This window comes from Phalacrocorax carbo, chromosome Z (assembly GCF_963921805.1).
Source record: "Phalacrocorax carbo chromosome Z, bPhaCar2.1, whole genome shotgun sequence".
NCBI lineage: Eukaryota > Metazoa > Chordata > Aves > Suliformes > Phalacrocoracidae > Phalacrocorax > Phalacrocorax carbo.
The window spans coordinates 12,728,491-12,752,867 of NC_087548.1; the positions used below are offsets into that span (position 1 = coordinate 12,728,491).

General features: G+C 42.6%; 1 protein-coding gene across 3 annotated transcripts in view; it reads left to right on the forward strand.

The window, feature by feature from the left end:
• UNC13B (unc-13 homolog B) overlaps positions 1–24,377 on the forward strand; it is a 219,221-nt gene that overhangs the window by 102,207 nt on the left and 92,637 nt on the right. Inside the window, exons 1-2 of one of the 3 annotated variants that reach the window (XM_064439128.1) lie at positions 10,457–13,027; positions 18,011–18,033. The exons of 1 other annotated variant lie outside the window; for it this stretch is intronic. In XM_064439128.1, the coding sequence (XP_064295198.1) occupies positions 10,570–13,027; positions 18,011–18,033 (2,481 nt within the window). In that variant the 5' untranslated portion in view covers positions 10,457–10,569. Of the gene's footprint in view, positions 1–10,456; positions 13,028–18,010; positions 18,034–24,377 lie in introns of those variants that run through there. One more of the 3 variants, XM_064439129.1, reaches the window with a different exon arrangement.

A 24,377-nucleotide genomic window follows, 5' to 3' on the forward strand; every position in this document is an offset into this window, starting at 1 on the left:
GCTATAACTGGTGTGTTTAGTAACAATCATTTCTATTGCAGTGGAACTCGGTGCCCTCAGTTGGGTAGGAGGCCTGTTCTCCTGGCAGGGTGCAAACATATAATGAGAAACTTGGGGTCAGACTCTTAAAATCTTTTAAAGCTAAAGCACTTCTGAAAACCTGACCTATGGTCCCTGCCCCTGCAGCAAGGGAAGGAGCAAAAAGAAGAAGGGTTTTCTGTGGGATGGAGCATATGAGTGACCACAGAGGAACGCCAGACTCACAGGGGGTCTGAAAGGAGGTCAGTGACCTGATTTCTGTGCCTGGGTGCAAGGGGCAGTGCTGTGGCTGCACATGGAAAGAGCAGGGGTGTACTGCTCACCAGTGGTGCTGATAAGACAAAGTATTGTGAACCGTGGATTAGGCTACCTGCCTGCAAAACTTGTGCTTACGTCCATCGAACCAATGAGCCGATGGGGACACCAGCCTGGCTGTTGTCAGCTGTTGCATCAGCGAGGTGCTGGGATGGAGCTGTCAGACCACAGGGTAGAGGGTGCCAGGAGAACATCCCATGCAGCAAGGGCAGGGCTGGGTGTACAGTGATGCTTATGGAGGAAGTGGTGAATAACATTGGATACTGGTGTAGGTAAGAGATTGGGGGGAGGTATCATTCACAGCAAGGCTGGCTCACAGGGTGGTAGGAGGTATTTGAGCAGATGGGAGGATAGTGGCATTTCCACAGCTAAGTCATATAGGCCTCTTCAAAATCCCACCCCACACTGTGAAAAGACTTTGTTTTGAAAAATGCAGTGAGTTGTCCTTGAGCAAAACCAGGAAATGTGCACAGCTCACATACAGTGCCTTTGGCGCTAAAGGCAGAGAAACAGCTTTTGGGAAGGAGGTGGGTGCTTGTGTTGGGTGTATGAAGAAGGGAGACAGGATGAAGGGAGCATTTGTGAAAAGGAGGATGTGAACGTGGACCAACTGGCCAGGAAGATTTTCTTAGCAGCAGTGCGTTGGATGCTCCTGGAGCAGCTTGTGGGGCAAATAAATGGTGTCTTTAATTCAGGCACTTCTTGCAGGATGAGGGCCTGAGGCTGCTCACTCCCAGGAGAGAAGTGTCGGTACAACGTGAGTGGATCTGATTCTGTGCACAACACTTCTGCAGTCATTCTTTTATGTAACAATGTGACTTTTATTTTTGGGAAATGCGAGATCAACGGGTGTTCAATCCCCCACACTCGTAACAGAACTGGTACTAGTCTTCCTTGGAAACTGGATACAATTCATTTCAGTGAGGGCATCACTGAATCTTGCAGGTTAGTCTGGGGGTGAACAAGAGATATAAAAATAAACATCTATATCAGAGTTGGGTGAAGAATCTTCTCGGAGCTGGTTAATTATGTTGAGTCCTGGGCTTCCTTCCCCAGCCCCCCGGCTCTGCAGTCCTGCAGGATGCCAGGAGTCAGGCAGAGTGCTTTTCCAGCACCGATCGGCTCGCTGCGCTGTACTGCCTGCTCTCGTAATGCCAAAGCAGTACATTTTGTCTTTAGTCAGATTGGCTCCATCAGTTTGTATTTCCTTCTGAATGGATAATAAAGTGGAGAATCATTTCGAGGCGAGAATTGTTGGTGCGCGAGCAAAGCGGGGAGGCTGCGTGTGTGAGGAGCTAGGCAGTAAGCAGCTGACGAGGAGGAGTAAAGTAGCAATAGCTGCACAGCTTTCTCTCTGCCTCTGAAGTACAATATTTTCTGTTGAGTCACAACTGAAGAGAAGGATGAAGTTTTAACTGTACTTGGTACTGCCTGAGAAAGGGAAAAGATGCACTGTGGTGGTGAACTAAAGAATTTCTGTTGAGGGATACTCCTGGAAGCCAACAGGATTTCTGCATTTTTGGCTTTTACATTCATTGGCTTCTGCTGTTTTTTTACTTTTTGGATTTTTAGTAGCTGTTTGCATTTTTTTTTTTTCCCCATCAAAACATGCCTTCAACTTTATGTGATTTCTCATCCTAGTGCTGCTGTGGAACGGGATATTCTTGGTGCCTTTAACATTGCTTTCCCCAATACCTGAGATGGGACATGAACAATATGTTGATAATGTCCATAGTGCAAGTTCATTATCTGGTGAACCTTTAACAAGATTAGGAATCCTTCAGGACTTGTCTTTTCTATGAGAACAAGCTATTATGTTCTGTAGTTTTCTATTAATTCTATATACTTCCTTTACATTTTAACCTTTTATTTTATTTTGAAGCAGCAAGGTAAGTGAATTATTGGAACAAATTAAGTGGCGTGGTATAAACTGCAAGTAGGCAGCAACCAAGAAGAATTGTTCTGTATTTTTAGAGTGGGCTCTGTGTGTGTATGTGTGTATGTGTGTTTACTTTAGCAATACAACAGCTCCATTGGAAGCTGACTGGATTTAAACACGTGCTTTGTAAAAACAATTTACTCTTAGTATGTCCATTTGTATGCCTTATTTCTTAGTTTTTTTTGTTCACCCATTAGACACTAATTGTGGATGTCTTATTGCTAGTATAATTGAGGTTGTGTCTGTTTACTTCTACTTTTGTGTTAGGAGGTTTTGTATCTCAGCTGGAATTTGACATCAAAAACACTATGTGAAGAAGAGTTAAAGGGAAAGGGATTTGGGGATAATTTAAATGTGATCACTTGAAAAGCAAATAGCTTGAGAGTAATTAAATAACTGGTTTGATTCTTCCTTAAATGTCACTTAAAACAGGCTTGCTTTTAACTCAGAGTATTTGTCATTGGCCTGATTTCTTGTGCAGAGAAGATTGTAAGCTGATGAGATGAAATGACTGGCATGCAGGACCGATAAGGATGCTGTACAAGCTTGTGAATCAGAGCAGATGGTGTGACTGTTTCAGACATTTTTTCAGTTTTCATTCCTTTTATATGGGCAGCTTTCTTTTGCTAATGGAGTGAGCCTTTGGGGGATAAACATCAAGACTTAATACAGAACGCTAAGGTCGTCTGTCCTCAAGATGAAAAGGAGGAAGCTTATAGAAGTAAAGCTGCAGTTTTAGCCCAGGAGGATTTTAGTTGCCGAGTGCTGCAGCTTAGCAGCATGAGTTGGAAAACCCTAATTATTCCATCAGCTGCCTACGTTACCTTCACCCAGCCTGGCTGAATGCTGCTGAGTGTCTGCTCTAAAAGCGTGCAAGACAGGTCAAAACCAGTGAGCGAGCTCTGGTAGCACTAGTCTGTACCAGAGCTGTGCTAGCGCTGCCTGGACAAGTGAAGTTGGATCCCCTAATTTGTCACCCTGGGTTGGTGAGTGCTGCCTGTCCCTCCCTTACTTGAATGTCCCTGTGAGCTGAGGCACCTGGAAAACCATCTCCAGACCTCCTTAGGGAGTAATCAGAGTTCTGGGAAAATTCTCAGGGATGAGTGTTTCCTGGTGGTTCTTGTCAGAAATGCAGCACTTGGAGAGTTCAACGCTGTTGGTTCAGCACTGGGTTGTAAAGTGGATTACAAGTAGAGGAAAGGTACAGCATGTTCTGTTCCTGTTAGTTAAGGCAGAGCTCTTAGCATCCTTCAGCATTTTTATAATGGCGCATGAGAACCTTATTTAAAGCAGAAGTACTGGGTTTGTACTGGCAGTGCTGTCTGTCTGCTCTCCAGTTAGAGGTAGCTGAACAATCAGAAACTTCTCCTCAAAGCCTAGCAGAAATTTCTACAGCCCTGACCCCAGTGCCAGCTAACTTGTCAGCATGCTCCAGTGCTTGTGCTTCAGTTCTTAGTGCTGTTTCCTTTAAACAAAAAGTTGGTTCTTGCTCCTGGCTCATCTGTTCAGTCCTTAGGATGCTGACTTGGGAAAAATCTGTTTGAAGGAACAGTTAGTGCTTTCCGTTGGTATGGTAAACGGTTTACTGATTGATTCAGCTGTGTACAAAAACCCCAAAATCTGGAAATAAGGGGGCTGCTGAACTTAACTGCTTCTCAGTTTGCTATTAAACTGCTGACAGCTGCTGCTCAGGTTTTGTATTTGCTGCCATGGAGTGAAGTAACTTTACATAAGAATGACAGAAGCAGTTGTGATTTCTTTTCTTTTTTTAGCAGTCAATTATCCTTTTTGCCTTTTTCTCAGCACAGGCTGGTCTCAGAACTAGGTCAGTGCCTTAGACTTAGCTTGCTGCCAGCTAGGGACAAGCCTTCCACGTCCACGGTCGGCAGCTTCCAGCTTGTGCCTCCCTCTGCACTTGGGGACATCCCCTATTTCTGTCTCTGGATGCTGCCTTTTCTTGGCCACGAGGTAACGACAGACCTCATTTGTTACTGTAACCGGTGCATTGCTGTGCTGGCCACTGCTGCTTTTAGCTTGCAGAAGAAACTGATAAAGGGATGTGGCTGCAGAGGGAATGAGCACGTCTTGAAGAATGGCAGGGCTGCCTGGTGCCACGGTGCTCTCTGGGGGCTCCTGAGACAGCTGGACTGAAAAGGCCTGAACATCTCAATCCCTCTTCATCTGTGCTCACAGAAGTGATTCCAAGGGGACAACCAACATTAGTCCCATTTTACAGAAAGCTGAGACACGCTTAGCAACTTTTGTGGTCCCCTACATTTGTAGGGGGTATTAAGGAGTTAAGGCAGGGTGTGCTATCTCTTTGTTCTACTACGTAGCAATACTCTCTTCATTACATGAATTTAATTTCATGCTGTTTTGCAACAGAATTTTTTACGCTAGTGAATGCACTTGCAACACTCCAGTGGGTGTTTTATCGTCATAGTTAGTGATTTTTACTGTTCCTTCACTTTGTAGCTACACCGATAACTTGCTGGTACAGCAAAATATTATTCAGAAGTATGTTTTGCCTCTGTTGAATGACCTTGTGTAAAAGGTAAGAAATAACTGTGATGTGGGAAGTACAGAACCCTGTAATTCATTCAGCCAATATGCAGTGTTCCACAGATCAGTTTTCCACCATGAGGGTGACTGACTGGCCAAACCTGACCTTTTGTCACATCTACCAGACTGCTTTGGAAAGGTTTCAAGTGTGGTTTTTCTAAAATGTGACAGGCAGGAATGCTGGCTCTCACTGATGTCTGCATTGAAGTGTTCTGACACAATTTTTGCTAAGCTGAAGGTACAGATGAAACCTGGAAAAGATCATCGCTGTCCTTAAAAATTTCAAAGTTCTACAAGGGGGCTGGGATGTGGTTTTGCAGTTCATACAGTAATTCCTGAACAAAAACATAGGTTGAGGTTTGGCTCAAAGGGACTGTGTAATAGTTCCTTTGCTCACATAATTTGGTTTTTAAAATAGTTTTCATCCTTTTGTAACTACTGTCTTTTCAATAGCATGGATGTATTTCTTCTTTAAGTCACTGTGAATGGCCATGTGTCTCTTCTGCACCTTACTTTTAGCAGAAATGTCCTGAGGTGAATACGTTTTTCAAGGGAACATTTTGTTCTCCAGTCTTGCTGCTCTTCACCCAGGATTGCTCAGCTCACTCACTACCTTCTTGTTCCAATAATTCATGCCAGGACTCAAAAGTTAGAGTTTTTGTTAATTATCAGGAGAAGGTTTGAAAAGAAACAGATTCTCAGAAGCAAGCAATAATGCCATGTTTAGGTATGGTCCAACCCAAAATTAAGTCTAATCGTGTTAATCAGAAAATTGCATGCTCACCTCCAGAAGTCATACATCAGTAAAGCTGGTAGTAACCCTTCATATCTCTGTCAAACCTTGTTGTTAGGATTCTTTCGGCAATTAATGTGCTTAAAAATGCTGTAATATTCTCAGGAAGAGTCGATGTTTCAGCATGCAGAGTGCTGGGGCGATGTTGCTATGGCAGCCTTAGCCATAATTTCTCTCTCTTGTTAGTGCCAAAACCTTTTTTCCAGAATGTCCTGCATTTTAGTTATTGGTATTCTTCATGTTAAATGGTTCTTTATAAGGTAGCAAGACCACTTATCAGCCATTTCATTGCTTTTCCTAATGTAATTGCTAGTACAGGTAATGCAGTACCACTTTGTGTGGAAGACACTGTAAATATAATCAAATCCAAAAGACTCGACTCAGTGCCATGGTGGCATGAGTCTACATCCAGGGAGGCTGCTGTGAAATGTTTTTTTGATCATAGTTAATTGGTTTTGTACCTCTTTGCTGGTGACCTGAACGTCACATCTACCCTGGGCTACCAGCACTTCCTAACAGGATGGTGTGGGGTAAAGGTGTCTCAGTATTTCCCTTAGTGTGGTGAAAACCAGAGAGCCAGTAAAAAGATAAACCAACCTCATTTTAGCAGAGGTTTAATGGACATAGGGGTTGTGCTCTCACCCCCCATTCTTCCACTTGCCTGCAGTTCACTGCTGTGTGGGGCAGTGCTGAAGGCACTGCAATGCTGCCTTTGTTTTGAACCACGTTTGTCCAGCGACTCACAGAAATGAAGATGCTGCTCAGAGGGGGCTGCAGCCAGCGCTCTTCTTTCTGGTGAGAGCCTGACCTTCCCCAGAGTGCTGTAAGTGTAAAGTATGACTGATCCCCAGCTGTTGAGCAGAAATCTCATAACTGCATTTTATTCCTTCATGGGATTTCTCATGTTCTTTTTTCTCACTCATTCACACTGGCAAGCAACGCTTTTGCTCGTATTGTCATTGCAGATCCATATTTCAGGAGGAAAAGTAACAGTCATTCATGTATTACAAGGATATTTTAGAGGTGTGCCTGCTGGCAAGGTAATAAACGGTGCAGTGTTTGTAGTAGTTCACCTGTTTCCCTTGTTTAAAATCTTAATACATCAGTTTTGTCCTCATGGAAATAGCAAAACAACCCAAACATCCCTGGGTAAAGCCAGTGATGTCTCCCTCCTCCTTAGCTTGAGCCTGGCTTCCTTTTGGAAAGTGGTGGGGATGTAGAAGCAGTGGTACCCATGCATGCTGCTCTTCAATCTGCACACCCAGAGACAGTTCCATACTGAACTGAGCATGGAGCTCTCCTGGAGAGAAATGCCTGCTAAAAGGCAGTCGGAACAAAGCTTGTGTAATCAGTGAGGGCTTGAAGTATCTGGCAGGATACCAGGATGTAAATACTCTTTCTTTATAGACTTGATTTCTTGTTATGTGTTAGTGTGACTCCTGGAGCGATTCTGGAAGAGAAAAAGAATTCAGCAAAGAATTGCAACCATCAGATTACTTTTTTTTTTTTTTCCCTGGCTGAGCCTGCATTAACTTTCATTGTCACTCTGTCTGTCTGTGTTACAAAGAAGCATGACGCTAACACAGGCAACATTACAGGAATAGGGATCTCTACAGGGGACAAAGGGGACAAGTGACTGCAGAGCCACCTAGCCTAGAGCAGTGGAAGGGAACAGGAACACACACACACAGCCCTGGGTTGGGAGGAGGAGTGACAGACCCTGGCAGGAGGTGCAGAGGCACTGTGGGGCCAGCCCACAGGATCAAGTGGGTGAATATCCAGAGCTCCAGGTCTGAACGTGGGCCTGGGGTGGCAGAAGGCAGGGAATGGAGGGAGGAAGCCTGTGGGAGAGGTGCAAAGAGGGAGATCGACTTACCTGCTTCTTGGCATTCTTGTAAGTGGGCAGTGTTTTGCTCTTTGGTGGAAACGGAGATTTCCGTTCACTTCTACCCACTGTAGGGAGGGGTGGAGAGACTTCCCTCTGAGCCAGATCTGCTGTCCTCATGTTCTGCTCTGGCCTTGTTCCCAGCCTGGGAGGAAACAGTTTAAGACCCTATTGGGCCAAGCCGGTATTTGAAATCAAAGATGTTTTTTGAAAATCTCTAATGAAGTAAGTATTTGTGTATATCTAGAATATACACAGATGCATATACATATACCACAAATGCTATATAAAGATAAAAATGACAGCATTGTAGTGTTTACACTGAGCTGCCTGCTTTGGAACAGCTGCAGTCCTGCAAGTAAGTGTTTAGCAGAAAAAAGTGTTATCTCTAACAACCTGCTGCTGTGAGTGAAGTTGCAGCAGACAAAGGAAATGAAAGCAAGCTCCAGCTTGAATTGATTTATTTTTTTAAACTAAAATGATCATTAAGGCTTTTTGGTGCCTTGAGAGTTGGGTGTAGAAGGAAGCCTGACAAGCACTGAGCTTTCTGAAGGAATGCTTGCACGAGCCTGTGTAGGCTTGTCTCCAAGCGCTTGGGGTTCGATGTGCTGGAAAATATTTGCAATGAGCATCTCTGTGTGCCACCCTCAAGCCACACATGCAGGGACCCACAGCTGTAGAGCTCTTCTTGGCTGATGTTGAATTCAGGTTCTTGCTCTCTGAGGGATTGCTTCTTAATATTGATACAAAAGTGTTTTTCTGGTGTTAAACACCAGTTAGCCACTCAAGTGAAAGGTAAACTGTGTAAGTTGTGGAAGAAGAGAGCCTGAGCAAATATTTCTTAGGTCAAACCCGTTCCATGAGGGAGTAGTTAGATAAGACAGACAGGAAAAAGAAAGCCTGATCTTTGTAGACCATTGGCCTGAAAATTCTATGAAATTAAAACTTGTTTTCTTTAAGAAGCTGACAATCAATCTAACAGGGAATTTGTTTAGCCTAAACAGGAGTAGATACTGCTTTTGGTATGGAAGTTCAGCTGAGGTGCTGGATGATGGGGCTTAAACCTAAAGCACAGATGTAGCCTCCGTTACAGCATATTAATTAGCTCTGATTATAGAGATTGGTATTTGCAAATGCTGCTTCCTACAGATCGAAACCCACTCTTTCCTCCCCTGACCCCAAAGAGAAACAACAAAAATGAAAACAAAATATTTACCAGGATAGAAATGCTCATTAACAGAAAAATGCTGGTGGTAGCATAAATGGCTGTCAGGTGGGGCTGGAGGATGTTTTAGGGAGTGTTTCTGCACTGCAGCAGCTTGGGATCACTGCAGGTGTAGAAGCTTTGAGTTAATGCTTTGAAAATGTGAATTGTTGTTTGATGTCTGGAAAGGGCATCAGGTGAAAGCTTCTGCAAGATCTGGAGCTGGCCCTTGGGTGGTGAAAATGCTTGGAGTGAGTTTGTTGGGCCTTAGATCAAGGCTTCAATGCAGTGCAAACAGATCTATTGTAGTGTTTGGTCCTCTGCTTAGCATAAGAGTGTGAAATATTTGGGCTCAGCACGTGGTCCAGCACTCTCCGGTGGGTGCTGCTGGACCAATATGTGATGCTTTCTGCAGAAGACTTCAGGGTTGCAAAGACCACATTAGGAGAGCTGAGGTTACCAGACCTCAAAGAAAGTGCGAATGGAGCAGCACAAAACATCTCAGTATGAACTGTTACACATTAGCCTTCAAACAGCTAAACCAAAACCAAGGTCTGATTCTATTCTATTCCCTTCAACATGGGAGTAAACCTTCTTGCACAAAGGTGGATGCACTTGGCAAAATTTAAGTTAGGCTGAGGGTTACATGTCATGGTTATGTTTGTGCAGCTTAAAAAATTTTTTTTAGAACTAGGTAATAATAAAAATGAAAAGTTCTAGGTCTTAAACAAGAATGTGAGAAAGAATATATGCTTCAGCAGCAAGTCGAAACTGAATCATCAAAGACATTGGCATCCTCCAGTCACCATGGCTCCAGGACCTCTGTATGGGTCTGTTTGCTTTGCTTTCTGGAGGAAGAAGCTGACTGTATGTTGCGTAGGAAGTACAGCAGTGAAGACACACACAAGTTTTAAGTAGTTAACGTAGTATTTTTTTATTATTATTATTTTGTTCTTTACAGGGGGGATTTAAATCAGGAAAAGGATCCACTGCAAAATCTTGAGGGTTGAGGTAGAAGTGACGTGCAGAATCTTTGTGCTGTCAGCTCAGCCTGTTCGTACATATGCTGAGTGTGGCATATTTAACTGCAGGTTAACTTGGGAGCTTGTAAGCTTTGAGGTTTTGGGTTTTATTTTTAGTGTTTGGAGGCAAAATATTAAGATAAAATCTTAAAATAGCAAAAAGGTTTTACACTTAAAATCTGTCAACCGGTCTTCCTGCCACTTTACATCACTTTGTACAATTCTTGTGGGATAGCTGGTACTGCGCCAAGTCAAACTTGATTTCTGCTTTCATTCGAAGCAAGGGAGGATGAGTTTTGTGGACTTGAAAGGAAAGGAAATATGCAGGGATAGAATCACTAATAATTGTCAGAATTCTGTATCCAGACAGGTAACTAAATCACACAGTGCACCATTGCCAGGAGCTCAGTTTAGAGTAATTTGCAAACCTGGTAGAAAAAGGGAGTGGCCACAGAATTGCTCTTTTCTTCTTTTTGAACTTTCTTGGATAGAAGAGGGAATGAGGAGCACTTATTTTGACAAAGAAGGACCTCATCTGGGGAGGTGGCCAAAACGAGAGGATGTCTCTACACTTCAAATAGCACATCCTCTTTCTGTCTGCTTTTGTGTGGATGCTATTTTTTTTTTCATTCTGCTGCTTAAGTTACTTTAGCTATTTCTATCTGAAGCAAACTGTAATGTTTTTTTCCCCTTTTTTGATAGCTGCTTCGTGACAGAATAAAAACTGGATGTTAAGTTTTGCATTGGGAAGTGATTGATGTGTGCTTGTGCAGCTTGTAGCACTATGAGAAACACAGGTTGCAGCTGCTGATGATGTTTGCTAGAAGTAGATTGAAAAAGCAAGAAAATGAAATTGCACTTCTGCACAGAAAACCTGTTGTAAAACTGTGGGGCAGAAAGCAATTCCGGAAACAAAAACTCCATTTGTTTCTGCGGGACAAAATGAAGAGGCTTCTTCAAGGTCAGGTAGATGAGAATCCAAACCATGCTCATCACTGCCAGCTCTCCCCGGTGGAGATTGAAACAGACATGTTTGTTTGTGGAATAAAGAGGAGCTCCATGAGCACTGAATTTTGCACTGCTGGAGGGGACTTTCATCAGGATGGAGGACATGATTCCAAGGGAGTGAGCGAAGTGTGTGTTGGTGAGGTGGAACTGAACTGGGATGGCTATGTAAAAATACCGTGCTCGGTTCAACAGAACAAGAAGGACTTCCAGGGAAATTCTTCTGATGGTATGATGCAGACCTATTCTGAAAGAAAGGGCAGAGTGTCTGAAGGGCAAGACCTTTCTTCTCTGAGCATTAGCATGAGCTGGAGGGAGGTAGCTGAAAGGCAAGGGTGCTTTCCCCAGGAAAAGCCCACTGCTTATAAGAGCCATAGACGGCAATCAAGGGATCGCTCAGCTGATGTGGTTGATTACATTGTTAAAGAGCTCCAGGGAATAAGTCGCATCCAGACGGAGATTGCAGAGCTCCGGCAGCACCTCAATTTGATAAAAGGCTCTGTGGATGAAGTCTCCAGCTGCGTGGACACAGTCTTGAGTGAGATAGAAGGCCTGCAAGGTGGTTCCACTGGCAAATCCCAGGGTACACGTGCTCGGGAGCCCAATAGGGAGCTCCACAAGGAAGAACCCATATTGTATTTTTATGGGATCCCAGAAAAAGATGGTGAAAACACAGTAGAGCTTATCTGCAGCTTCTTGTCTGAATATCACTGTTTCAACGGTATCCAGTGCAGTAAGTATATAAAAGATGCTTATAGATCAGATATTGGTACAGGCAAGCCGTTAACACCAAGACCAGCAGTTGTGAAACTTGTAAATTGTGAACAGAGAGACTTTATTTTACAGAAGTCTATCCTTCTGCAAAGCTCAGGTGTCCGAATTGCTACCAGTGAAGAGGAGAAGCGGCAGAATGGCCAGAGGGGCCGCAAAACAGATTCAGTCTCTTTGCAGTCTGGCTTCAAGAAAAATCATCGCAACTCAGTGAATCCTGATGCAGCTCAGAGAACTGATGCAGTTGGGCACCTTCAGACGGACTCGTGCCAGGTTAAGTATAAAAGCACAAGCAGGAAAACACAGTGTGCAGGGGAGAGACTTGATTCTGTGCAGAAGTCAGCCTTGACTAAGAAAAGCAACTTGATACCTGAAGCTGGGAAGGAAGCACAAACAATAAGCTGTACTGAGCAGCCTTCAGATGAGAGTGACATTCACCAGGCCCTTCATGAACCTCTGCAGAATTCACAGGTAACCAATTTGGCCAAATCAGGTGATGGAAATGTCTGCTGCTCATCTGAATCTTTGGGCAGCGCAAGCCAGATGTGTGCTTCAAGCAATGATAGTGAGCACAGGCTTGACACTGAAAGCGTCACTGAGAATGGTTCTTCCCTTCTAGATAAAGATGAGGGGATAACCACAGAAGAAATTGAAACAGACTGTGATACCCCATGCAAACTTACTAGTGTGGAGAAAGTTGATATTCAAAGAGAAGACATTTCTAGTGGAGTGACAACCATTAGCTATGATCATACAACAGATGAAATGGCTGATAGTAGTGACAGCTTGAAAGATATGATCCAAATGGACCTGAATGATCAAGATCCAACTGATCAGGTCTTTAGGGATGTCCTGGAAAATTCCCAATACTTCCTTGACCATTCTCGGGATAGCATTGATCTTGTAGACATGAAGTTCTACACCAATAAGCTTGGGAAAGCTATTAATCACTTCAGGTCTGCTCTGCAGGTGGTGTTTCACAAATTGGAGACAAGTGATTCTGAAATCCTTTTGGAAAATGATAGTGGCTTACAGATGGACGATGACAATATGCTGATGCTGACCAGTTCAGGTATGTGTGGCAGCTCTGACAACTTTGCAGAAACCCCTCCTAGTCAATCCTCTGAGAGCCAGCCAAACACAACTGTCCACAGTGAAGCGTCTGCTCAGATGCAGGTTGTTCCTCCCAGTCTTTCCTCTGTTCCATATGAGCCTCCTGCTTCCAGTTTAATGCCATCATCTGACTGTGAAATCCCTGTGGGACAGCACTCACCTCCTGAGGAGCTTGGAGAATATGCGAACTCTCTACCTGAACAAGCAAAGGAGTGCAGACCCATGAGCCTTGACAAGGTGTGCGCAGAGACTATCTACCTGAACAAATGCATCAACAATTTCAAAAATGTGCTGAGGGAAAAGAGACAAATGCGTAGGAGACTCTTAAAAGAATTAGCGCAGGAAGGAAACTGGATTTCCACTGAGGAGACAAATTCAGGTAAACCAAAAAATGTTTTTAAGGAGATGTTGAAATCTGATATTTGTGCAGCCGGTAACCAACACCTCACTCTGTGGGTAAACAGTTCATTAGAAGTTGTGAGCAAATAGTTATGAAGGCAAGGATGTACACTGTACAACAGTACTGACCGAAAAAACCTAAAATTTATTGTGTAACACAATAATAAAATGCAAGTTTGCAAGCTTCACCTCTTCTTTTTTTTTTTTTTTTTTTGAGGGAGGGAGGTTTGCAGTGCATCTTCAAAATAGCAGGTGTTAGGGTTTTCCGTCATAATTCGTGACTTGGTTTCTTGTTAAATATAATAGTTAAGACATGTGATAACAAAGTGTGCATTTGAGCTATAAGTAGCCAGATTTGCAGTTTTGGGAGTTGAGTGGATCCAGACTTCAAGTGGCTCCATCACAAAGTGGGAGTTCTCAGTGTTTAATCCCTGCTAGATGTTATCCTAGTAGAGACCTTTAAAAATCAAAATTTAAAAAAAAAAAAATTTGAGACCTGTGTTTTGGTATTGTTTCCATAACTTGTCCATGAGATGAGAAATTTTCCATTTCTGTGGAAATGGAACGTTTACATTCTTATTGGCAGCACAGGTAATGAAGCGTTTGACTTCAGCAGATGTGAGCTGATACAGTGGTGGACCAGTGCTGGTTAACCCATTCCTAAGGAGGTGGGAGATAGAAAAGACTGACATGTTTTGATGGGTCGTGTTTTCATAGGCCTTGATTTGTTAAAACCAACCCTAACCTTGAAATGTAGGTCCGCCTGCCCCCTCCCTCTCCAGGCAGTAAGAAAACTTTCTCAGTGGCATCTCTGTCCAAATCACCACACAGTTTAGGGAAGAGGCTTGACTGTTTAAAGAGTGATAGATACTGAAACTACAGCTTGAAAACATCACAGCCTTATTGTGAGGCTCCCTGTATCTAATATTTTGTCCACTTTTCTCCTTGTGATCATGAAAGCTAGTCAGAATAATCGGGGTGCTCTGTCTCGTTCCAAGTGTCTTTTCCAGTGACTGTGCTTTCACTGTGAAGAAACAATCTGTCTAATCCAAATTTTACATCTGTACCAGTGACCTTGTCAGTTCTGCAGATCATAAAGCTTGTAATCAGCTTTCCACTTTGTTATTTTTTGTATGAGGCCCTTGGTTTAGGGTTGATTCAAACAATAGGTTTTTAATGAGTGAAACACTAGGATTTGTTAGCAGGCTTCACACAGATACATATTTTTCTTTCAAGACAATGTTTAGATTGCTAATGTGCAGATAGTACAGATGGAACTGGTTTTGTGTTTGTTTTTTTTTTGGTTGGGTTTTTTGTTTGTTTTTAATTCAGAAATCTAATTTTATCTACTTTTTTGTTTTGGTAGTGTTTACGTAGAGCTCAAGTCCTGAACATGTGTCCTAATTTTAGGGCCCAAGGGAGCAGACAGTGGTTTGGATTAGCATTTGCCACAGTGCAGCAAAAATATTGAAATAACCTATTTCTGAATGTGAGAGGAGGCTGCTCACTGCAGGAGTTTGAGCAGTACAGGCATGTTCACTGGGAGAGAAGTAGCCAAAGCTACTTCAGTAAGGAGGAAGAACGTCACAGCTGGGCTTCTGTGCCTTACATCTGGCTCCAGTGTGGATTGGCATTCCTGAGCCTCCCTGGTACAGTTCTCCTGGACATCATCAAGTGATGTGCCAAAGAGTTGTGCTTGTCTGAACACCTGAATAAAGGTGTATCTGTATGGTAGGTAGGACAACTGAAATTACGACAGTAAGAATGGGATGAAGTAATGATGTAGGAAGTGTGTTCTGAGAGACAGGAGGAGTCTAAAGGAGTGAAGGGTAGTGGAAAACTCTGGGTAAGGTATAAGAAATGGGAGAGAATTTGGAAGAAACCCTGGAGGAGATGTCAGGAATCAAAGCAACCCAGACCATCAGGGCAAGGCAGGGAAGCTGGGAAGAAAATAGCAGGCCTGTCCCGGGCGGAGGTTGAGGGACGTAATCAAAGCAACACAGTGCTTGCACAGGATGGGCAAGGAAGCAGTGGGTAAATTACCACTTGGCAGTAGCCAGAGCAAGAGAAGGGGATGACAGTATTGCCAAGAGCTGTAGAGCAGGGCAAAATTAATCATATACTAATTCAGTTTGAAATAGGGTTGTTTTGGCATGCGTTTTCCAAGAAAGTGAAGCAACAGTTTTATGTGCTGCTTCGTTGTACCCAAAATAAGTTTGAGCCAAGCTCTTATTTTCTTCCTTTGGAAAAAATCATTATACTCAGAATGCAATGAAAGGGTGTTGGTTTGTTTTTTCCCCAGCTGCGGATGAGTGTTTATGTCTTATTTTAAAAATATCATTTGTTCTTAATAGGCTCTTAAGTTCCTGGGTTGGGTCCACTGAAAACCCAGTTCTGCCTGACGGCTTTTTGGTTCTGAACCTGAACCACTGTATTACTCATGCCTGCTTGAAAATTCAGTTCAAGGTATTTTATTAAATGTGTTTGGCAGCAGTCTGCAGCAAAGGAATGGATGATAACTTTGAAGGTGTTGGTAAATCTGTGTGTTTTGGTGAATCAGATATGATGCACTGACATAAAGGTTTAAATTATTTATAGTTGTACACAGATGCAAATTACCGGAACAATTTAGAACTTGGCAGATGCATGTAAATAATTGTTGTGTTTAATTTGAAGTCAAAAGAGAAAAAATAAAATATTCCCTGACGATCTGAGCAAGCTTTTAATGTTTTGAGGAGGGAAATAAAAGCATAAGTGAAGATGTTTTGAATTTGTGTATGTTTAAAAAAAAGCCCTGAAACGGTCGTGATTTTTATAGATGTAAATTGACTGCTCTGAAGTGGAATGATGAAGGAATTCTGTGATCGGGGTTTAACCAAGTTAGTCACCGTTGATGATGCTGTGAGCACACCTGCTGTAATGAGACATAATCAGAAGATTTTAAATCTTTGTCTGCAGTTGCTTAGAGCTTTGGTAAACTTCATATTTGGCCTGAAACTGTCCCTAACAGCTTTAAACTGAAGAGGCTCAGAAGTCAAAGATATGTGGGGAATTTAAGCCAAAATAATCTTCCCCCCCCCCAATCCTCAAATGAGTCTAATGCGAGTTTTGTTGCTTTGTGTTTGTATAAAAATAAGTTTGACCTATATTTGAGAAGCTCTAGTGCCCTCAGGCCTTAAAATTTGGCAGTGCTAGTCTGTGTCAAGGATTTTTCTGTGGAAAATCAACCCCAAATGAGCGAAGGGAATAAGCATTTTAAAAAATGTGTAGTTTGCATATGCTTACTGGTAGCTTGCTACAGTTGAGCTGTTGCGCTGCCAGAGACTCCATCTGTCCTCAGTGTTTTCCAGCTGGGGGCTAAAGCAGGGCTTTCCCAGCTCAGCATGACTGAGAGCCATGGCAGACCTGAGAGGGGACTCGAGTCCAGGTCATCTGCGCTCAGAGACTTCACAGGAGACATCAGGAACGAATCTGGTTCAAACACAAAGGAGATAAAAACCGGGAATGAGGGCAGTCTGGATCTACCTGGGACACACTGAAACAACACCGGGGACCAAGTCAGGAGAACTTGGGCTTGAAGGTTTTAGGGTGACTGTGCAAAGAGAAGGAGAAAACCAGAGGACTTGGAAGTGGAATTGGGGCTGCCTAGGTGGGAAGATTTTGATTAATAGAAGGGGACAGGCAGGAGGATGGTATAGAAGATCAGTGTAGAGGAGAACAGTCAGAAGTGTCTGTTCCTAAAATATCATGTTCACATCTGAGTCTGGGGTGCACCCTAGGTTTCCTCAGCCTCTCCAGGTTGGCAGGCCTGTGCAGAGCTGACTGTCCAAACACGGCACTCCTGCAGCACCAGCTGTTACGCAGAAGACAGCAGAGTCCTGCTGCTTGTTCCCTTTGTGAGTTGATGGAGGAGAAGAGACCTGCAGGGTGGTCCGGAGGCTTTCCTCCCTGATGAGGATCCATGTGGCCATGTCTTAAGGGGGAAAGTAGGGTTTTTATTTTAGCTACAATCTAGCACTTCGTTTGCTAAAGTAATTTGACTTCTCCTTAGTGATTGAGTTAAAATAGCTTCTCTTTTCCCGTCTCAGTGATTGCATGTGTGTAATTACACCCATGTAGACAGTAACTTTGAAAACTATTTTAGCTTTTAAAGCTATTTGAGTGGCCCTTGTTGCCATGAAGATATTCCTTCCCCTCCATCTTTCATACGCAAATGAGTAATTTGATTCTTCTATGCAGATATATAGAATTATCTGATTGGAAGCCTTAATATCACGTCTGTACCGGAAGTTTTGAGTATGACACTCATGTAACTTTACTAGCCTTGAAATTGCCTATCCATAAACATGAGATTTAGTGTAGGAGGTTTCTGGATTTTTTTTTTCCTCAGAGGAGAATTGCCTAGATTTATAAAACCAGAAAATATCTCTCTGCATTATGGTATTTGCAAAAGCAAAATGTGTTGCGTGGGAGCTATCATTTTCCTCGTAACGGGCAAAATGTACAGGGGGCGAGGAGGGAAGGAGGGGGGATGCTTCAGATGCAGGCAGTGGATGCAGTCTGGGGGAAAGGGGGAACAAATCTGTTCCTCTCTGTAATAAATACAGGTTCTCTTTCCAATGTGGTAAAGAGCAGCTCCAATTCTGTGTTAAGATTACTTGAAATTCTTGAGTTAATAAAACAGGAACTGTAGCTCTAAAAATCAGCTCTGAAAAGCATATGTTCTAATGCATTTGCAGTTATGAGTGAAATTTGATTAGCTTAACTTGAGATTAATTGCTAGAGATTAATTAACTCATCTATGTCCTAGGAAGCACATGGGAAAACTCTTCGCTGCACAAATGTTTTGTCAACTTGCGGCAAATGTTTACCCCACTTTCTGAAATAATTTTACAGAGCTCATTGCAGAAATCTGGTATATTAACTTCTTTTTCCTCTCCTTATTCTCTTTGTTTCTTCACAGAAGGAGGTAGAGGAGAGCTCCAGGTTGTACATGTTGTCCCTTGTAACCAGCATCTCTTTCTGAAACTCCTATGTGTGTGCATGCCTTGTGTTCATGTAGCCAATTGCTCCTGCTGAGGAGCTGAGATTCAGTTTAGCATGTTGTGGTTGTCAGGGAATTGTTAACACTGTGTGTGAGTTAAGAGTCTGTTCAGTGCGTATTACCTTGTACAAAGAGGAAAACATGAATGCTTGGAGTGATCTCCTTCGTCTGGTGCTCTGTGGGGTGTGTGTAAAGTGCATGGGCACCAGGCTGGCAGAGTGCAAATTGTTTATCTTGTCTTCTCAGGTCTTCCTTTTTATGAATCTTGTTTAAACCAAGTATTTCCTCACTTTTCCTCGGTTATATTATTTCATTCCATCTCTATCTGGTTTGTAGACTAACAGCAATTAAAGTCAAAAGTACCACCTATGGGCAATAAAATTGAGATTAAACAAGACTATGGGCACTGGGAAGTGTCTGCTGTAGGACCCAAGCCTTTTTAGCTAGCTACAGGCTGCACTTCGCTTTGAGCAGGGAAGTGCCCCATGGGAAGAGCAGGATTTTTCCCTTAATACTTACAGCTATTGCCTCTCCACTCGTGGACCTTGTTATCTCTCTGCTTACCACCCTGTGGGCAACAGGTAACTTTCCCCCTGAGAGGATCCACAGAATTTTTTTTTGTTGGCTTCTGTGTAACATCTTAGTTTTTGTTTGCAACTATACCTCATATAGAGAAATTTCTGGCTCTTAGATTCTCAACTTTTTTATTTTCTTGAATCTATGCTGTGTGGATTCAGTGCCTGCTGTCTTTCTGCCTCTCCCTTAGTGGTATGAATCAGGCTAAATCAGCTTCCTGGAGCAGGCTGAACATTGCATGGCTTTTGGGCCTCCGTGTAGATCTCATCCTTTGAGTTTGATGAATTTGCATCTCTAAGTTTTATTGGGTCATGTATCAACAGTTTTGTTTCATTCTTACTGGCAAATGTCTGTCCATTAATGCTTCTTCAGGAATGCAGAGACATCCATGTCAAATATTGGTGTCACATTCTGTCCTCTTCTGGCTTCAGTGCCAGAAGATACGTCAGGTGGCAGGAGCTTCTTTTGGGGGTCTTCAGTCATTATTTAAATTGATGCTGTTGTAGAATACAGTGAATTTAAAACAACCCCTTGGCTTGCTGCAGCTTTGGTTTCTATGTAAAACATACCATACTTGAGTCAATGAAGATATTGAACCACAAGACCGACTAGTTTAATTGGGATGATTTAGTTCAGTCTGATTCTGCTAATATCCCTAAAGAAATGGTCTAATTAGGCATGACCAGAAGTTTAATTTAGACAGTGAAACAGTTGCTCCTTGTTGTAGCCTGATTCAGATTAATCTATAGCTAAATTGAGGTCTTTGAGGTTTAATAATGAAGCATGATATTTGAAAACAAGTTGGGATGATTTTCAAAACAATTCATTATTGATTTTTCTTATCTGTTTAAATAAAGCAACTTTCCATGTTTTACATCTATTTTTTACCTAAGAGGATAATGTGCTAGACACAGTACTTAACTGTGATGGAAAGTTACATTGTCAGAAAGCCTTTTATGTGGAGAAATGGATTTATGTGGAGAGGGCGAACAGATCTGGGCATGTTCTTCCTTTTCCTTCTGGTGCTTCGACTCGGTGAATTTCTTTTTTCTCTTTTTGATACCTATGTGTCCATTTTATGGACTTTCTCCCCTACAAAGTACATAATTGTTTGTTCTGTCCATTGAAACATCTTCTTGTGTATGAGATAAATTGTGAAATTTACAAGTTTCAGCTTGGTTAAATAACTTCTCAAATTACTTGTAAGTCTAGCTGCTGCTTTTCCTGAGTAAGGAAAACTCCTATTAGTTTCCTTTTTAGGCTTCACTAAACATTGCATTCCCTATGACTGAAGACTGCACCTTAAATGACCATGTCTGTTGCCTTGTTTAATCCAGGGTATTAAATTTATATGACCTTGTCACTGGCATTATTTTGCTAACTGGTTCTTGGTTGATAAGAAACTTTAATTACTTGGAGAAGACCTTTCAGCAACTGATTGCAGCGTGCATTACTACGTGTGGCAAGCACTTTCCTGGCCGAAGGTATTTGTTGGACAGTGAGTGTAAAACTGTCATTCATCAACATCAGAAATTAAAAAAAAAAAAGAGATGTGATGGGCTGTTTTGTTTACATTTGCTTCTCCATCCATTCAGTGCTTCTCTATGTGCTCACTGGAGATTTAAAAAAAATAATAAAAATTTCAGATTCAGACTGGCCTGGCATCTTTCAAGGAGAGATCAAGTGACAGAGCTGTGCAGAGAACTGAAGCATAAGCCAGCAAAACACTTTCTGTGACATACAGCATGGGGATGTCTAGGTGTTACATGTGTCTGCTTTCCCTTTGCCCTCCCATTTGTTTCAGGAAGGACGGTGCTAAAAACTCTCACAGTTGTTCCAGTGTTCTCATCTGCCCATCATTTATCCTGCTTGCCCAGGCTTTAAGCAAGCCAGGCTGTTGTCACAGGCTGAACTCAAGCAGATCTGTGGCTGGTGACAAGGCCCAGAGCAGCTACTGGAGCCCTCCTGTGTCCTGGTACAAGTGCTGCCTTCAAGGGGTGGGAAACTCCCCAGCTGCAGCAAATCCATCTAAATAGCATTGCCATTTGCCTTCTTTAAATGAATAGGAATATATGAAGTGTTCCTACCCACAACAGGGCTGTAAACTGTGGATTACTTTGTTTAACTGGCACTCCCAGAGGTGTGTGGACCCTGTTAACCCTCATGCCAACACTTGTAGGTAATGCAGCCTCTGGTTCTTTGACTACATGTGCCAGTACAACAAGGGACTGCAGAGGGCTTCTTGGTGACTGCCAGCCCTCTGCCACTGTGTGATATTGTGCCATTACCTCATATATAAACTTCCCAGTTTCCTTTTTTAAAACCAGTTAGGTTTGGTGTCTGCTTCTCCTTTTGAAAGGCTACTACAGAACTGTTGTGGTTAGACCCCTTCTAACTTTCATCTTCTATTTCTGTTTAGCTGCAGTTCTTCCATGCGGTGTTTTTTCCTGTCTATTGAGTAAGCACAGCAAAAGGTTCTTTTTGTTAGAATAAGCAAGCTGTTCTGTTCTCCTCCTATAGATTCATGTTTACATCGTATGCTGTTTTTGCCGCTTTCCTGTGTGTATTCTTTTCCTGTGGTATAGAATAAAGATGGTATATGCCTTTCTGAAGGAGTCTTGCCAGCACAGTACAGTGGTATTTATGCTTTTATTTCTATGGAGACATTTCACTGGACATACTGTAAGGATGATGTTGTCTCCTTACATGGCTGTGTCACAGTGGCTCAAGGCCAGTGTGCTGAGCAGAACTCAGGTCCATTGTCACATGCTTTTCTCCAACAAGGAACACCTTGTACGCAGCCAAATTCACAGCAGGCTTTGGGGTTCAGGCCTTGCCATTTGTACCATGTTTAATCCTCCATTGTTGCAATGTTCACTGCCATTGGTTCTTTCCACTGGGCATCTGAGTTCTGTATCAATAATTCTCCTGTGTTTGTCATTGGCAGATTTAACCAGCAGATCCTACTTACACCCACTAGCTTCCTTATTGCGTTGTCCATGCTGGCTCAGCGACAGTTATTTGTTTACCCCCCTTAAAGCTCCCTACTCCTTCCCAGTTTATCCGGCCTTATTAATGTCACATGGCATTGCATCAAAAGTTTTTGGAAGAAATAAAAATTCACTTGATAATACTTATCACAGTCTAAAGAAAAATGGTAGCTGACAGACAAACAGACAGAAAAATGTTTTCAAAACTGGGGTGCCCAGTATTATATTTTTCCTGTTTTCCAATTGCCTCCATGTTAATTCTTGCCTTCATGTTTGCTCTGAAGCCTTTCGAGCTTTTGAAGCCAATAATGAGCGGAGATCACGTTTCCCTCCTTCCCCTCATACCTTAACTGTGGGTACTGCATTGGCTCTTCTATGGTCTTAAGCCATCAGCCCTTGTTTGATGGATGCCAGGTGCCGGTTCTCATGATTTTCTTATGGAGAATGCTGCCTGAAGCAAATTACCTCTTTAGTTTCCTTTCAGCAAGTGATAACTCCTGTATCCACACAGCCATCACCTGCCTTTGGCATGCATCAATATTGTCACTTACTGAAAGCTCTTTCTTTTGTTTAGTGCTGTTGTACCAAGATGATTTTTAATTTCGAACCTAGAGAAGCTCTTTCTTTTCTTTTGTTTTCTTTTTATTTGCATGTCTAAAAGGCTTGGCAAAGTAATTAAAATAAATGAGCAGAAGTACAGTTTATCTGGCCTCTTGGCAATTTTGTCTTGGTATGTCTCAAAACCCGGGAGGTGATGGAGGTTTGTTTCCTGATCACGCTTCTGTCCTTCCCTGCACCCACACTCCCAGCTCTTCTCTGTTGACTTGTGGTTGCCTGTAGGAAATGGTTATTCCTCAGTTAGATAACAGCTTTCCCTGGATCTTTTTCCTCTGAACAGAGTTCTTGATGTACCAGTAGTCTCCAGGCTGCAGTATTGCCCGTGCTGTTTGTGGTCTGTTAATGTTTCAAATATTGGTCACTTATATTTAGAGTTTCTCAGATAAACTGACCGAAAAACCCTGTTACACTAATAACTTTTGCCAGTAAATGTTGCCACATCTGTGTTTGTCATTCTCTGTGATTCAGTATAGCTGGACCGACAGTGTCAAGCTCGGTCCAGTATAAAACATTGTTCCATTTTAGGATTGCTTTCTAGCCACAGCTCTTCCAAGTGTTCAAAAGCAAAGTAAGGCTGTCCTGCCTTGTGTGCTCTGAAGAATCTGGTTGCATTTGCTTCATGAAATCTTCTGTCTTGACCAGCAGTTGATTCAGATCCCTCTGGGGGAAATGCAGGGTTCAGGCTGAGTGGTTCTAGAAGCGCAGCTTGGAGCGGAGATGTGTAGAACATGATCTTGGCTGCCAGAGCCTGGTGTGCTGCTCTGGCTGTGGGGGAAACGTGCACCTGTGCTGGACCACGGGTCTGAGCTCCTGCCTGTTCTGCAGGCCTGTGTGGTCATGTAGAAAAGCTGAAGTGTCCATTCAGTTATGGATAATGTCATGTTCTTCATGCCTATATAAAAATAAAATATAAAAAGTATGTAGCCTTCAGATCTGCCTAGCACTGGAGTTGTGGGACTAACAAATAAAAAGTTTGGACTTTGCTGCTGTACAAGTTGAGACCTCAAATAGAAACCTGTTTTCCGTGGTTATTTCTGATCTTCTTGGGAGACCTTGTCTGTCACCCGTGAACAGCCTGAGGTTGCACAGCTCATCCAAAGCACAAGACCAAAAAAAAAAAAAAATCATTCTTCTGGGTCTGTGTTCTTTTACCTTGTATATATCTGGAGCCTATTTCCTGACAGATACTCCTTTACTTTGTGATGATTCTCTGGTTGCAAGTCCCATGGCTGGAAATACTTTGTTTTCCACCATGTGCAAGTTACAGCCTCTTTATACTCTTGGCAGACACAATTATCTGAGGTTGCGGGGTTAGCTAATAGCAGCGTGTCTTGCTTACTCCTGTTTGAAACCAGCTTCTCTTTCAAGGAGTGGAGGAGAATGTATGAATTGTAAGCTGGAACAAAGAGGTTTCCAGTTATAGGTAAGCCATTTTCCCCTTATCTAAAACCTTTTCTGTTTCCTTGAGGTACACTGCAAGTGTTTAAACTCAACTCAAATCAGTCCACTGAAGATTTTAAAAGAAACAAAACATTACTCTACAAATACACTACTAATAGGAACATAAGAACATGGTTTTAATTTGTGAATATGAATCCTCATATTGATATTTTCCATCATACTGTGAGATCCCAGTTCACCTGCAATCATCTTGCAAGTGATGGCCCTTGTTTGACACCTGTTGGAAATTAAATACTTGCGTATGAATGGGTGGAGCTGCAATGGGGCCTCCCTGCTTAGGGGGTTAAAAAGTCTTTGCATTTGAGCATGAACAAAGCTCGCACATGTTCATACAAAGTTTTGTGTTGATCACTCATTTGTGCATTTTGTACAGGTGCTTTTAATTTTTAGCATCCTCATTATGACCGTGTTCATGTACGCGGTGACCTTTAGTAACAGGAGCTCTCCAGTAACTCATGCTTCTGTTGGGTTGGAAAAAAAAATCAGAGTTGGTCTTCGAGACTGCCTTTTGAAAGAGGAGGTGCACTGAACAGGCTCTTCTGGTCCTGGCTTTAGGTGTTCAATGAAATTGCATAGCCTGTCTGTGTTTGTGTTACTTGTCCTGACCTGTTGGTCATTGGAGGTGCTTGAATACATTTCTG